This window comes from Desmodus rotundus, chromosome 13 (genome assembly GCF_022682495.2).
Source record: "Desmodus rotundus isolate HL8 chromosome 13, HLdesRot8A.1, whole genome shotgun sequence".
Taxonomy (NCBI): Eukaryota; Metazoa; Chordata; class Mammalia; order Chiroptera; family Phyllostomidae; genus Desmodus; species Desmodus rotundus.
The window spans coordinates 38255414-38271840 of NC_071399.1; the positions used below are offsets into that span (position 1 = coordinate 38255414).

Consider the following 16427-nt stretch of genomic DNA (forward strand, 5'->3'; position numbering starts at 1 on the left):
GCACTGGGCCAATCTCCTTGCCCGGCACCTTGGACTGGAACCTGAGACGGATTCATCCCCCAGTGATGCTCCAGTTGCAAGTGAGACGCCAAGTTTGTCATTGTCCCGAGAAAGAGGAGCAGAGTGGTTCTTGCCAATCTCAGCAGAGCGACTGGCATTTTTCAGCTGTACAAGTCCACTCTCGGGTTGTGACTTTCCTGGAAAAGTGGAAGCCCGAGCGCCTGCCTTGCACAGCGAGCGACACCTCTTGGAGCCGTTTTTGTTGCTGCGATCGGACACCGTGCTCCTACCCAAACCACCGCTCGTTTTGTCCACTTCTTACGTCTCATTATCCTTTGATCATTTTGATAGTCCGTCTTGTAAATGTTTAGCATTTTGCTGCTTTACTACTTCTTTCTGGGGACAGTTCCAGCATTTGCCGAGACCGGCGGAGAGAGGCGACTGAGCCCTGAGAAGAGTGAAATATGGGGACCAGGGCTAAAAGCAGCTGTTGTCCTTCCTGCGCGTTATTTCTATATTCAGGCGGTGGATACGTCAGGAAATAAGTAAGTTGAGAAACAGCCGCCTAACTATTTCGAAATGCAGTTAAAGTTTGTTTCTTCCTTCAAGGTCTATCCCTAGCCACATCTGGTTGTAACTATCTTTGTGCATCCCAACCAATCTTCCTCATAGTTTTAGAAATAATTCTGAATTAGCTCTTCTCCTAGCTTTATTCATAAGGATTCCCACATGGCTAGAGAGACAAAGCCCCTGCACTTTTCTGGGAGTATAACTTCTCACTACTTTTGCATAAGCTGTTATAAGGAATTTAAATCCAGTTGTTAGAAACTTGGTTGCTTCCATCTTTCTCTGGTGCTACCCTCTGTTTCCTGGTAGACATCTGCAAGTAAACACTTTGAAACTCAAAAAGAAAAATTAAGCACTATTTGAAGTTTAAAGGGAAAGTATCACAGTAGGTGTCTCCTATGTGTCTGCAACAAACATTTATTTCACTCCATTTTAACAACTTAAATTATACTCAAAACTTATTTCTAGAACTCACATACTTCCGAGATGATTGTCCTTTTTTATTGCTGACCATGTATATTTTGTAGGAAAAAAATGAGAATAAGTTTTTCATAGCAAAAATAAAGGTTATAAATAGGGCAATTGGAAAAACTAAATACAATCTTAACAAGAGCACTCACTCAAAAGAACTTTCATAGTGTCACTTAAATGATACACTACCAACTGGCTTTTGCCCATGTTGGGTATGCTTTATAATACTAATTTTTAAAAGAATCATTGAGAGAGATTTTTCTTCAAAAGATCTTTGCAGGCACCATTTGATCACAAATTTCCAGATGTGATGGGCATGAAATAAATAGTAGGTTGATAAGAATATTTGTATACATGAAATGCATACATGTGTTCTATGTTTACATAGATTAGTTGTGTTAACATAATCTGATTTTCTAATGAAACTATTTTATGTTATCTTGGCCATTGTCATCCTCTTCTTTAAAAAAAAAATCTCTGATCCATCATATTCATTCTGGTACTAAAAGTATAAGAGAGAAGATAAGTGTATGTTAGGGGGAGAACATGGAGGAGAAGAGTAAGGTTCACAGACTTGAGAGCATGATCTTTGTGCACTTGTTCCTTAAAATAATCCTTGTATATTATTCTTCTACTTGTCATAGGTTCACATCTTCTCCAGGTGAAAAGGTGTTCCAGATTAAAATCTCCGCACCAGATGAGCAATTCACTAGAGTTGGAGTCCAGGTTTTAGATCGAAAGGATGGGTCCTTCATAGTCAGATATAGAATGTATGCAAGCTATAAAAATATGAAGTTAGAAGTTAAATTCCAAGGTCAACATGTAGCCAGATCTCCATATATTTTAAAAGGTAATTTGGAACATAATTTTTAAAAAACTATTTGAATACAATTATGTGTCATTTAATCAATAAAAACAAATTAATATAATTTTTTTTACTGAAAAAAAATAGGCATTTCCCACTTCCTACTTGAAAGCTAAAATGAGAGCCCTGGAGAGAAATGCAAGATTTGAATGGCAATTATAATTCACCAAAGAGGAAATAACATATTAATAGAGAATTTGCTCCTTGGAGATACAACATTAGCAAGAATAATCCAGCTGTATACAATATGGTCACAGCTGACACTTAATTGGAAGTATATCACAAGTAACTGATAAGTGTTATTGAAATTTGATCACTTCAGAAAGAGAAGGGCTTGAAGAAAAGGGAGGAATTTGACTGTTGGTTTGGTTTTTCTTATTTCTTTTTGTCTTTGTTCCAGTATTATTTTTCCAGGAGAATTCTCTGATTTTTATACATATATAAGTATATGAATAGAATGAGAGTACAGATGCATTATTTAGAGCCATATCCTTCCATCTCAGTGAAGATAGTACCCTAAAACAGTGGAAAAGCACTGTATATACAGAGGCACAAATTTTTCTTGTTCCCCACCTCCAAGAAAGGCCAATGTTTTCAAAAGCATCTAGGTTCCTTTCCCACATTCCTCCAGGACCACATGGTACAATATAACCTGCCAAACCTTAAAAAAGTATTCCTCTGTCAACTACTGCCTGGGTCAGATAGGAATCTGAAAATTACAGGAGAGGAATGACAATAAAATCTCAATTCAGATTCTACTATATTGTGTTAGTATTATTTCTATAAATGTATAATTAATTTATTACACTATTAATGAACAATTTTGAACATTACCTCTTTTTGAATAATTCTTGAAAAAATAATAAGCATAGTAGGGGTTCTTATATTGTTAATTGATTTAGCCATTGAGGAAAATACCTTAGACATTTTAAGAAACTTTGTATAGGAGACCATTGAAATACTAATTTCATATCACTTTTGTCTTTCATTAGAACAGGTATACTACTTTGACATCTTTTTTACCAGTGTTTGGTTACTTTTAAGTGCACAGAACATAAAGAATGATGGTCTATAATAGCTACTGTGAAAAAAAATAATACCCATTGGCTCTCTTTTGAACTCGAGCAAAGCAGGCCTGACTGAAAATAGCAGCCTTACTGCGAACAGCTCTTAGAACAGAAGATTGTTACTAGTGATGTGATGCCCCAGTGTGATAAAAATATTTTTCTTTAAAAAAATGTTTTCCATCAAAATACTCTTCCTGATAACCTAGGCAAAACTTGTGAAGCCATACTATGGAGATCTGTTACATGATTCAAATGCTGAGTGAAATTATTACTGTATTATTTGTTGCTTGTGTGTAATTAGGGCCAGTTTACCACGAGAATTGTAACTGTCCTTTGGAAGATAGTGCAGCCTGGCTACAGGAGATGAGCTGCCCAGAAACCATCGCTCAGATTCAGAGAGATCTGGCACATTTCCCTACTGTTGACCCAGAAAAGATTGCAGTAGAAATCCCAGAGAGATTTGGACAAAGGCAGAGCCTGTGTCACTATACCTTGAAGGATAACAAGGTACAATTTGTGATTGAGATTTGCATGTTTGTCCTAGTGACTTTTTGTTTTGACCGTTTGGCTGCAACTAGCTACATAGTTTTATTAAAAATCATTCTGAGGATCAATGTATTAAGCTTTACTTCAGCCTGCCAGGACTTTTTAACTATAATAAACATTCAATTATCTTTTAGGTTTATATCAAGACTCATGGTGAGCATGTAGGTTTCAGAATTTTCATGGATGCCATACTACTTTCTTTGACTAGAAAAGTAAGTATTTCTTTTCAATTATGTATAATAATTTAAGCCCAGGTTTTATAATATAATTTTTCAAACTAAAAACAATAACAATATCAGGGGAGTTCTATTTTGGAGCCTTATTATAATACTATTCTGAAGCTTTATGCCGTGTGGGGTGCCTGTGTTAATTTCCTAGGGCTGCTGTAAAAAAGTACTACAAACTTAACAGCTTGAAACAAGAGAAATTTATTCTTTCACAGTTCTGGAGGCTAGAAGTTCAAAATCAGAGTGTCAGCAGGGCTGTGCTTCCTCTGAAACCTATAGAGGAGAGGCCTTCTTGGCTCTTCCTGACTTTTGGTGGTGCCTTGCAGTCCCTGGCATTCCTTGGTTTGAAGCTGCATGGCTCCATTCTCTGTCTCTGTCATCACATGGCATTATTCCTGTGTGTCTTTATGGCTTCACCTCTTCTCACAAGGACACCAGGCATATTGGATAAAGAGCCAACTGCTCCAGTATGTTCTTATCTTAACTAATTACCTCTGCAACAACCCTATTTCCGAACAATGTCATCCTGAGATATTGGGGTTTAGGGTATTCTGAATCCTGTTCCTTGGTATAATATTCTTTAACAGGGTTCTAATGAAGTGCTTGACAGCAATGATAAAATAGTTCATATGAAAAACTATACCATCGTGTTTACCAATTGCTTATTAGCTATTTATTGAACAACCCGTGTGCATACCTTGGTTAAATTACTCATGGAAAAGTGCCTTTCTTAAGATTGCAAAGCATTTACAGTGAGTTAATTCTGAACATGGGTAGTTATGTAGCATTAGTACTATGCCTCCTTTAAGCTAAGACATCACAGTGCCAGCAAGTATTTCTTAATCATGTGCATCAATCCAGGACTCCAGTTTCTCAAGATGCTTCTCAAACTGACCAGCAGTTCTCACCTTAAAAAACATATATTTTGTTTTACAAATACCCCAAACATTTTCCCATGGCTATATTCTTTCAACACATCTGTGCCAGTAGAAGCCAGTAGTTTGAAAGTTACTAATATTCGGCTTTAGTGTTGGGCTTCCTAAATTCAGTTCCTGGTCCCATCACCTACTTAGGGTGTGTTTTTTTAAAGATTTTTTAAAATTTTATTTTCAGAGAGAGGATAAGGGAGGGAGAAAGATAAGGAGGAAAACATCAATCAATTGCCTCTTCCATGTCCCCAACTGGGGACCTGGCCCACAACCCAGGCATGTGCCCTGACTGGGAATTGAACTGGCAACCTTTTGGTCCATGGAACAACACCCAACCCACTGAGCCACACCAGTCATGGCAACCTGTGATATATTTTAAAATAGATAGAAGCATCTGAACTAGAGTTAGAGTCCCAAGTGCTGTGTGTTGTAGTTATTTTCTAGTAATTGTCTTTCTCACTGATCATCTTAGAGTCTCTTGGCAGTATTAGTAGAAAGATTACCTTTATCATTTCATCCCTATTGAAGTAAGTCTATGGGCACCCTAGAAAGGAAATCTAGTATGCTTACACATGTGACAATACTCTGAAAAGTCACTCCCACTCTTCAAATCAAAGTAATTATCATTACCTAAAGTTTGGCCTTTCATTTGGTACAATTTCTAACTTTTATTGTGTTTCATTGCTCACTGTGTATTCAAGTTGTACTATGGGATAGAATGAGTGTGGCCAAAGTTAAAGGCAGGTAAGTGCATGGTTTCAGGTCACTAAGCACAGGGTCAAGTGGTCCAGCATTTACTTAGAGCAAAGGACAGTACACAAGATTCAGCCCCTTTCAATGTGGCCATACCCCAGGGCCAGTGGATCCTCTACACAGCCAACCACCCTCCCACTCCCTGCTGCAGTAGAAGCTCCCTGACTACTTTTATGGAGTCTGAATACAATAAGCTGGGGGTGTACCTTAGGGCTCCCTCACTGGAAGATAAGCCTAGCCCACACTGTGAGGGCTCTTTGTGTCTTGGAAAAGAAGTGTACCAGGCCCTAGACTGTTCTTATTTGGCCAGGAAAGACTGCATGCAGGAGACACCTTTCCCAACAGATTGATCAATAGAAGCCATTATACAATGCAAGAAATGTGAATAAGCTCTTTGTTTTCTTTTTCTTAGGTGAGGATGCCTGATGTGGAGTTTTTTGTTAATTTGGGAGATTGGCCTTTAGAAAAAAAGAAATCCAGTTCACATATCCATCCGATCTTTTCCTGGTGTGGATCCACAGATTCCAAGGATATTGTGATGCCTACCTACGACCTGACTGACTCTGTTCTAGAAACCATGGGCCGGTGAGAGACGTGTCACAGATGACCCAGAGCCTTGGGTTTTTTTGTGTGCTGAGTTCTGTCACAACAACCTTTGTGGCGTGATGGTTTGGAAGGGAAATGTATTGTACTTTCTGTCTTCCAGAGTAAGTCTGGATATGATGTCTGTGCAAGCTAACACGGGTCCTCCCTGGGAAAGCAAAAACACCACAGCTATCTGGAGAGGGCGAGACAGCCGCAAAGAAAGACTCGAGCTGGTTAAACTCAGCAGAAAACACCCAGAACTCATAGATGCTGCCTTCACCAATTTTTTCTTCTTTAAACACAATGAAAGCCTTTATGGTCCCATTGTGAAACACATTTCATTTTTTGATTTCTTCAAGGTATGACATCACCCGTGACCAATCCTTTTTGTTTTTCCAAATATAGTTGACCCTTGAACAACATGGAATTGAACTGCACAGGTCCACTTACAGGCTGTTTTTTTTTGTTTTTTTTTTTTAATATACAGTCAACCCTCTATTTCCCCATTTTTCACATCCATGGATTGAACCAACTGCAGATCAAAAGTAGTATTTGCATTTGAGGCTGGGAATCCACAGAGGCAAAGGGCCAACTGTGTATATTGATCTGTGCTATTTTACATAAGGAACTTGATCATCTGTGGATTTTGGTATCTTTGAGTATCCTGGGACCAATGTTCCATGGAAACCAGGGACAACTGTTTTGGAAGAGTCAAAAGTTATACACAGGATTTTGACAGTGTTGTGGGAGGAGCCAGTGCCCCTAAACTCCATGTTGTTCAAGGGTCCACTGTATCTTCACTTGGGTAAGAGAAATCAAGGCCTATAACTTACAGGCGGTGCGAGAGGTGAGCATAAAACTCAGTTGACTATCAAGGCATGGGAACCTGGGCACTGGCTTGGCAACATGGGTCCGTACTCAGTACCCAGGTCTGGCATTAAATATTTATCAGGGAGCTTGGAGCCAGGGGAGAGATCATTTTTCCCCCAATTGACCCAATATTTAGACCACATTTCAGCTACAAAACCTTTTTTTACTAATAAATACATGCAAGTGATTTTACACATAATTCTTCCCAGAGCTAGAGCTTGACAACAGGCTAAAGAAGATAGAAACCAGGGAGCTCTTATCAGGCCTTCTTATGGGGAAGTGACTTGAAATCCATCCAAATGGTCTGCCTGGGAATTCTAGAAATGAGGGAGCACTTTCTGTATCTAGAATGTGGATGGCTCATGTTTCCCAGGTAGTGATCCTCTTTCTAACAAGTCCACCTTTCATGCAGTAGAACACTGCCAGTGGTTCTCTAGACCACTGAGTACTTTTTGAAGTCCCATGTGGTAGGAAAACAGGTGGTCAAGGGAAGTGATTAGCAAGCTTTGTCTACACCGTAAATGGCCAATGTTGTTTTCTGTTTGTTTTCAGTGGGTTACCTGGCAGCAGGTAGACCTGAAGAATGCCATAAGTTGAATTGTCAGTATTTTCATATGCATACTGCAGAGATTTTTGGAATATGGTTAAAACCAATGAAAGCTAACACCAGCCATCCCTCCTCAGGATATTCTGTCATGCCTTTGCTTTATTCCTACCTGCTGAATTTGCTACAACTGAAGGCTATTGATTAAAGACTGTTGATTATCACAGTGATCAATAAAGTAGTAGAGAGATAACAAAGTCACCAAAAAATCAATCTTTCCTTAGTTTGTAGCCTAAGGACAACAGTTATTTATTATTTTATTGGCTGCTTCAACATTAGACTTGTGGTCCCTTTGAGAAATTTAGGAGAGCATCAAAATAAACCTTCAGCTCTAGATCAGCATGTTATACAATAGCACTTACTAAGTAGTGAAAGCAGTGAGCAAAATCTGGCCAAGTCTGAGGACAGTGAGGCTTTTTGTGTGGAAATGGGAAGAGAATGAGAGTATAAAAAAAGGAAATATAATGGAGGTACTTATATTTTACTTCTGTTTCACAGCATAAGTATCAAATAAACATTGATGGCACTGTCGCAGCATATCGCCTGCCATATCTTCTAGTCGGTGACAGTGTTGTGCTGAAGCAGGATTCTATCTACTATGAACACTTTTACAATGAGCTGCAGCCCTGGAAACACTACATTCCAGTTAAAAGCAACCTGAGTGATCTTCTAGAAAAACTTAAATGGGCAAAAGATCATGATGAAGAGGTAAGGTCAGTCTCCTTGTACCCAAATGTCATGGATTCATTTTAAATGACTACTCAGTATGCTCAGATATAGACCCTTACCTATGAACACAGGCATTGTGCTTATATTAACTGTCCAGTCTGCACATGAAACAAAAAGCTAACCTTGGCCTTGACTATACTCCCTCTTTGAGTCAGGTTGATCTGGGGCTCAAGCACTCTCACCTCTACGAGGAACGTGAAAATTAAGATAGCTAGCCTGTCAGGAGGAAACACTAACTGTGCTATGGATTTAAATGAGGGATTGCATGAAATAAACTTTTAACTAATTCCTGAGAGATTTTAAGGCAGCGCATTAAGCTTAATCCTACATTAACTTTACAAAGATATTGTTACCTCATTTAATGTATACCTTCTCTCCAAGAGAGGCTTAGTTCGAGAAGGTTTAATATGACTTCTCAAATTTTCAAGTCTTGCCCTGGCTAGTATGGCTCAGTGGAGTGAGTGCCAGACTGTGAACCAAAGGGTCACCAGTTCGATTCCTGGTTAGGGCACATGCCTGGGTTGTAGGCCAGGTCCCCATTAGGGGGTGCACGAGAGGCAACTACACATTGTTCTTTCTCTCCCTCCCTTTCTTCCTTCCTCTCTGTCTAAAAATAAAATAAATTTATTTTAAAAAATTTTTAAAGTCTTAAAAACCTCCCTTTAATTTTGACAAACATACTCTGTTAACTGTTTCCTATACCACAAAAGACGACCCCCAGAGATATTTTCCCCCCTATTGTCCCACTAAAATGTACTCTGAAGATCAGTTTTCATATGTCTGCATGGGGAAACATACATTTCATTAAAGGTTTTTTTATTGTTCCCATAGGCAAAAAAGATAGCAAAAGCAGGACAAGAATTTGCAAGACATAATCTCATGGGTGATGACATATTCTGTTATTATTTTAAACTTTTCCAGGTCAGTATATTCTAAGAAAATAATATCTAACTTGTAATTGATCATATTAGTAGCAAATAATATTTTACTTCACAATGGCTGAAAGTATATTATATAAGGAGATAAATATATACCTCTGTGGGTGAAAATCAAGGACAAGTATTAACTAGTAATGAAAAGAGTAGAAAACCAAAGGTTATTTAGTGGATAGTGATACAATATTAAAGGAAAAGTATGAATGTTAGAACCATGTGGTATGTGGTTAGGAAATTGTCATCTGCAAAATTACTGTGCATGGATTTCTGTTTTCTCTTTGTACAGTATTACTGCTGCCTTACCATTTCTTTGTCTACATAGTGCAAGGTCTGTTTGGAACTGTTGTGCTGACTCCATATGAGCCATGATTTCTTTTGGAAATCATTTTCATGGACTTAGGCATTTAGCGATCATATCAAGGCACATCTGATGATTTGAAAGTTTCTTTTTAAAAATGTAGTAGTAAGCAAGTAATTTGCTAATAACAATACTAGATATAAGTTAAGCTACTTTTAAAATCTAAGAATTGCAGATATTGAGCCCTATACCACAGTTTCTGCTACAAGACAAAGTCTTTTTACTGATCTGCATTAGCCTCTTTTCCTTTAAAATCTTTCTTAGAGGACAGTGAAGAGATAGAGAGGATGAAGGTGTAAAGTGAAGGAGGAAGGGAATTTACTACCTGAATTCCTAAAAATATACAGGGTAGTATTCATTCACTCAACTCACACATACTAGCCTATAAGCACTTAGCCCAGAGCCTGACACAAAGGGAGCACATAATAAATGATGATGGCAACTGATTCTGGACAAGTCATGGTGAATAAGACAGAAATAGTTTCTGTACTCAGATTCTCAGACTAGGGAAGATCATGTGCACAAGTATTTCCACTGCAAGGCAAAGATGGTAAAAACTAAATTAAAAAACCAAGGTGTATAAATAAAGGATGAATAATGAAAGCTCTCTTAGAAATAGGCAGCTAATGGTCTAAAGCACAGCTGCCTCTCAGAAGCTCTGTTGTTGAATGTTTTAGGGGAATACAGAGGACTTTGCCTATTGTAATTGACACATGAGTTAAATGGGACCATATTCTAGCAAATTCCAGCATATCTAATCTGGTAAATATACTTTAAGCATTTTATAAGGAATATTTTTTGTGTTGTTGCCTATACAGGAATATGCCAATTTACAAGTGACCGAGCCCCAAATCCGAGAGGGCATGATGAAGGTAGAACCAGAGACTGAGGATGACCTCTTTCCTTGCACATGCCATAGGAAAAAGGTAACCAGAACTAGCCAATGTCAGAGTAACAACTAACTTTGTTCCAAGCCCTCATTTATTCCTTTAGTCATTTAGTCAGGCAACAACTATTTGGGTTTCTCCTGAAGCTTCCAGGCAATTCATTCTACCAGAGAGATGTAATAGATAATAACAAGGCAAAAGATGCTGAGATGCAGTTAAATGAGAAGACATAGGAGCTCCCAGCAAAATGGAGGGAAGTGTTTTTTTAATGTGAGAATTCAGATCACATGGCATTTCAATAGATGTCTAATGTTCTAAAAGTATTTTCACTTGTATTGTCTAGTAGCCTCATCTCCCTGTGAGATAGGTTTGGCAAAATTCATCATGCCAGTTGAGAGATGAAAAAATATGTAACCATGATTATTCATGTTAGCAGATTATTCATGAAAAGCAATCTTTGTTGATACCACTACATAGTGATTTTGTTTATAAAAGGCAAATTCACATAGGAACTTTTCAGGCTAAAAAGGACCTTAGAGGTCATCCAGTAAATACCTTCATTTTATTGTTAACAAAACTGATCCAAAAGATGAAATTAGTTCAGAACCAGCTAGCTGGATTACAGCAAATCATGGATGAAAAACCAGTATCTTATCTTCAGATTTTGTGCCTGGTTGTATATAAAGACAGTGCAGAAGGGAAGGGTTGTTTTGATTATAGTTGTTTTTTGTTTGAAGGAGTATATATTGTGTAAAACTGTGATTTATATACATATGATATAATATATATTGATATTTTTAAAGCAATGTCATGATAATAATCAGAGTTTTGGTTATATTGTTTTTGTTTAGTTTTGTTGAGAACTGATTTGCCACCAAATAGCCCTTCAAAGCGGTACATAATCAACCAACATTAACTCCTCTCAATGCTGCAAAACCATAAAATTAATTAAAGCCAGTGACAAAACAAATTGCCAGAATTGAAAGGTACCCCCTCACAAAGTTAGTGATTCGGTATCAGAACACTTTTGTGGGCTCCAGATGAAACTGGGCGGCTTCCTTTAGGCACTCCTCTTTCTGTTTTTTTATGTTTGTCTAAGAGTTTTGAGGGATGTCAAATGATTCCACTGATTCACTGACCATTTATAACAAAATTCCCTTTACTATTATTTAGACCCTTATATGTTTGGGTTCCACATTAATAGCACTATAAAGCTCTATCTGTGGGTGATCCCAAAAACAGCTCCTGACCCTACAAGTCTGTACTAGTGACTTGGCTTTTTTTCCACTTATTTCACAGTAGAGAAAAAAATTAGACTAATATAAGTATTCCTAACTTATATAGGACTTCTTGGTGTCTCTAAATATTTTACTTCTTAATTTCAGACCAAAGATGAACTCTGATATGCAAAATACCTTCCCTTCAAATAATGGTGCTCTGAGACTCTTCTTAACTGAAAAGATTTTTTTTAAATATTAATTTCCATGGACAATATGAACTCTGCTATGTGATTGTCTGGCTTATGAAGATAAGTTTCTTCTTATTATGCAGTATTCCCATACCTGTTCTTTAAAGCACATTTTTACAATTTTTTAATAAAACCACTTTTATTGTAAATGCCTGTGTTATTATCTGTGTTTGGATCATGGAGCAGTAAAAACAGACAGAGTCTGGGTCCTAGACTCAGTGTGGAGCATCACTGCAGTACCACCTACCCAGATGTGGTTTATATAACAAAGCAATAAACCTCTGTTTTGTTTACACTATTATTTTGAATTTCAGTCACTCACAGCCAAACCTGATCCTAACAAATACATCTTACAAGGCCTTTCATTATCTTATCTCTGGCTGCATCTTTAATAAAATCTCTTACCACTTACTAATTATGTACTCTCTAGCCCAGCAAAACCAATCCCTTACCATTCTTTTAATGGTTTGTTTCTTACCTGCCTTGTTTATGCTTTTCCCTTGGTCTGGAATACCATGACCTTCTCTTCCTCTGGCTTAGATAGCCTTCAAAGCTGATTTCAGGAATTACCCCTGTGTGTCTTCCCATCTGCATTTACTATGCTATGTGGTGGTGATCTACTTGGTTGTCTCTTTCCTTTACCAGATTTTAAGCAACTTCACTACAGAGACCATGCTGTTCTTCTATTTAATTTAATAAAGGCCCTACAACTAGAAAGGCTCAATAAGTATTGAATGTATGAGTGAGTGACTGAGTGAAAATCACTTTAAAATGTGATTAAGAGAATTAAAAAGGAACTAGAAATCCTAACACTGAACCATGATACAAGGGGGAAACCCCCACTAGGTGAGTGTTATAGAAACCCATCTGTATCAGTGTACCAGCTAGTATTGTGAGGGGCTGCATTTGGCCTCAGTGAATTTTTTCTGAAGATTCTCAAAATATATTTGCCCATTTCATGATGGGTGATTTACAAGCACACCTGCCCACACAGTACAGAATGTTCAGCAGTTTTTGACCAAAAAGGGTATGACCCTTGTGCCCCACCCTCCTAATTCACCTGATCTTGCCCCAAGCAACTTTTTTGGTTTGTTTCCCAGGATTAAAAAAGTCCTTAAAGGGAAACATTTTGCCTATGTGAAAGAGGTAAAACAAAAAACAGCAGAAGCACTAACAGGCATCAAAATCAACAAGTTCAGAGGACTGGAAGATGGTGGCGAGGTAGGTGGGAGTGGAGCCCAGTTCTCCCTGTGCCCCGCTGGAACACCTAGCCAATCTTCCGAGGAACAGAGTGAACATCCAATGGAATCCCAGCTCAAGAAGTTTGGAGGCAAAAAATTTCAGAGGACATTGAAAAACAGACGGTGAGGAGTGCGAGCTGGAACGGTAAGGTCCCTGGAATCTGTGCCAGGACCAAGGCTGCTGCAGCCCCCAGCCCAGAGCCTGCCCCCGCAGAATATGGAAGGAGAGTTAGAACATCAGCTCCCTCCCCTACCAGAGCAGAGAGAACAGTCTGGCACCAGGAGGGACCTGAGTGCTGGAAGTTGCTGGGGGAAGTAGAGATGAAGTGGGAGACACACAGAGGTGGTCCACATCTGCTGGGACTGTGGACACGGGCACCAGAGAAACTGGGGTGCCAGGCGACACCTGGAGAAAGGAGGAGTTGGGCCTTGTCGGACCCTGACCTAGATAGTCTCCGTACTGGTTAAAAAGTGGGGCTGTGTGAAAAGCCCCGCACTTGTTAAGAACGGCAGTCAGCTGCTTTGTCAGGAACTCTACAGCAGCAGCTGGCACGCCTGGAGGGATATTTCAGCTGCACCGCCCAGAGTGAGTGGCGGAAGGGAACCGTGCGCCCTGGTAGTCTTGCACTGTGCGCCCAGAGACAGTAGCAGAGGGAAACTGCTCCCTGCTGGTCTGGCACTGCACACCCAGAGACAGTAGCAGAGGAGAACCATGTGCCCCCCTTGTCTGGGGCTCTGCACCAGAGATTGACTCACACTGTGAGCAGCTGAATGGCTGATTTGAGCCTGGCAGAAGGCCGGGAAACTGTGAATATTGCCACCCAAACCTGGTCCCCATCCTCTCAGAACCAAAGGAAGGGAAAAAAGCGAAGCCCAGCCCACTCTTCCTGTGGCATCTAGGAAGACCAGCAGAACTCGCTGAACAGATTTAAAGTCAGGTTTAAACAGGTTTAAAGGAGGCTTATTATTATATATTTTTTTTCTTTTTGGATCCTCTCTTTTTCTCCCCCCGCCTTTTTATTTTCTTCCCCCAAGTGAGACAATAAGACCCGGAGTTGCAAAGGGTCCAGAGACAGATCGAAAGGAGGAACACAAGGCTAACCCCCAAAACTGAGAAACTGAGACAAATGTCACTTGCTCTTCCATAGAGCTGGCATTTTATTGCGTATGTGTATTATTATTATCTTCCAATTATTTTTTACTGCTTTTATTAGTATTTTTTATTTCTCTTCCTTATGTTTAGTTTTCCTCATTTTATTTCCATTTAATTGCATTGCCTGTTTAGTTTTCCTTATTCTCCCTGTATTATATTTTAATTTTACTTCTTTCACTTCACCCATATTCCAATAACACACAACTCTTGATCAGGTACTTACTATTCTGGTTATCCAAATCATACATTTCTTGTCATATTATTGTTATTTTAGTACTATTATCAATAATTGTTCTATACAATTGTACATACTACACAGCGACCCTCCATGATCTCAGCCCACTTCACTTTAATTCTGAGCATTATTATTGTTGTGGTTAACTCTATTCTCTCTCATACTACATCTACTTTCTATACTTTAATCTCACTATATCTCATCATCTAACCTTGCACAAGCAGTCTGTTTTCTGGATTCAGCTCACAAGCATCCTCCCCTCTAACAAGAGTCTTATCTCTATCTCACTTTTATAAAAAGTGGCTACCTAGGTGAAATATCACAGTTAACGCTGTACTTATCCAAAGAATCTCCTATCTCTTCATTACTTGCTGGTACTTTAAATCCCATAAAATACTCTCCTGCTATCTTAATCCATTTTGCCTACCCCCTGCCACTGAGCACATATAAGAAAATGTGGGAGCTGCGAACATCAGTATACCTTCTAGAGGAGAAAAATCACCAATAAAGGAACCACCAAATGGTACAAACCCAAGTACAAGAGAGCCCACACAAAGAGAAGAAAGGACAAACCTAGAGTGTCCAGTCAAGGAGATCAGAGACCACACCACTGAATCTCATAGAATATCTACCATAGAAGTTTACCCTACAAAGACAGCTAACAAAGCAAAACATCAAGAAGCATGGAAACAAACAAAAAGAGTCAACTAAAATGGGGAGACAAAAAAAGAACATGCAATCAAAAGGAATGGAAGACTCCCCACTAAAAGGGCTAAGTGAAATGGAGGTAACCAAACTATCAGATATAGAATTCAAATTAATGGTTACAGACACGCTCAAGGAGCTCACAGACAACTACAAGGAACTGGGTGAGAACTACATTGGCATGAGAAAGGAAATAAAAAATATAAACAAAAACCAGGAAGAAATGAACAATAAAATCTCAGAAATAAAAACACATCAGAAGGATTTACAAGCAGGCTGGATGAAGCAGGGGATCGAATCAGCAAGTTGGAGGACAATATAGAAAAAAACTCCCAGATAGAGCAAGAAAAAGAAAAAGAGACTCAGAAAGAACAGACAGGTGTTAAGGGAGTTGCAAGACAACATGAAATGTAACAATATCCATATAACAAGGATACCAGAAGGAGAAGAACAGCAAGGGATAAAAAACCTGTTTGAAAAAGCAATAATGGAAAACTTTCCTAATTTCATGAGAGAAAAAGTCACACAAATCAGGGAAACACAGAGAGTCCCAATCAAGAGGAACCCAAAGAGGCCCACTTCAAGATGCATCATCATTAAAATGGCAAAATTCCAAAACAAAGAGAGAATCTTAAAGGCAGAGAGGGAGAAACAGGTGTAACATACAAGGAAGTCCCAATAAGGCTAGCAGCTAATTTCTCAATGGAAACACTCCAAGCCAGAAGAGAATGGCAAGAAATACTCGAACTAATGAAAGCGAGAGGCCTACAACCAAGATTACTCTACCCAGAAAGGCTTTCAATTAAAATGGAAGGCTAAATAAGGACCTTCCCAGACAAAAGAAGTCTAAAAGAATACACCTCCACCCAGCCAGCTCTGCAAGAGATGCTAAAGGGACTGCTTTTAAAAAAGGAGGGGAAAGAGTGAGAGAGAGAGGAATACAGGTACAAAAAAATGGCAATTAATAAGTACCTATCAATAATAACCTTAAATGTAAATGAATTAAATGCTCGAATCTAAAGACATAGAGTAGCCAAATGGATAAGAAAGCATGACCCACACATATTTTACCTGCAGGAGACCCACCTAAAAACAAAAGTCCTCACAGACTGAAAGTGAAGGGCTGGAAACAAATTTTCCAAGCAAACGAACAGGAAAAAAAAAAGCCGTAGCAATACTCATATCAGACAAAATAGATTTCAAAAAGAAGCCATAAAAAGAGACCCAGAAGG

General features: G+C 38.8%; 1 protein-coding gene across 4 annotated transcripts; it reads left to right on the forward strand.

The window, feature by feature from the left end:
- The first annotated feature begins 29 nt into the window (after window positions 1-29).
- POGLUT2 (protein O-glucosyltransferase 2) lies at window positions 30-12010 on the forward strand. 4 transcript variants are annotated; one of them, XM_024578797.3, is made up of 10 exons: window positions 30-545; window positions 1683-1888; window positions 3272-3477; window positions 3651-3728; window positions 5838-6010; window positions 6132-6369; window positions 7983-8192; window positions 9045-9134; window positions 10325-10432; window positions 11779-12010. In XM_024578797.3, exons 1-10 carry the CDS (start codon window positions 364-366, stop codon window positions 11794-11796), a joined length of 1509 nt encoding a protein of 502 aa, XP_024434565.1. In that variant the 5' UTR covers window positions 30-363; the 3' UTR covers window positions 11797-12010. The 4 variants fall into 4 exon arrangements, with proteins under 4 accessions (XP_024434565.1, XP_024434564.1, XP_045042538.1 ...); XM_024578796.3 differs by lacking the exon at window positions 11779-12010 and having other exon boundaries at window positions 10325-11762; XM_045186603.2 differs by lacking the exon at window positions 1683-1888 and having other exon boundaries at window positions 408-545.
- Window positions 12011-16427: the final 4417 nt, after the last annotated feature.

What these genes read in the sequence shown, in the direction of transcription:
- POGLUT2 (XM_024578796.3), top strand. Translation starts at nt 364, where the DNA reads ATGTTTAGCATTTTGCTGCTTTACTACTTCTTTCTGGGGACAGTTCCA. An exon ending in ATCTCCATATATTTTAAAAG is followed by an intron (nt 1,889 to 3,271) that starts GTAATTTGGAAC and finishes GTGTGTAATTAG; the next exon opens with GGCCAGTTTACCACGAGAAT. An exon ending in CATTTTTTGATTTCTTCAAG is followed by an intron (nt 6,370 to 7,982) that starts GTATGACATCAC and finishes TCTGTTTCACAG; the next exon opens with CATAAGTATCAAATAAACAT.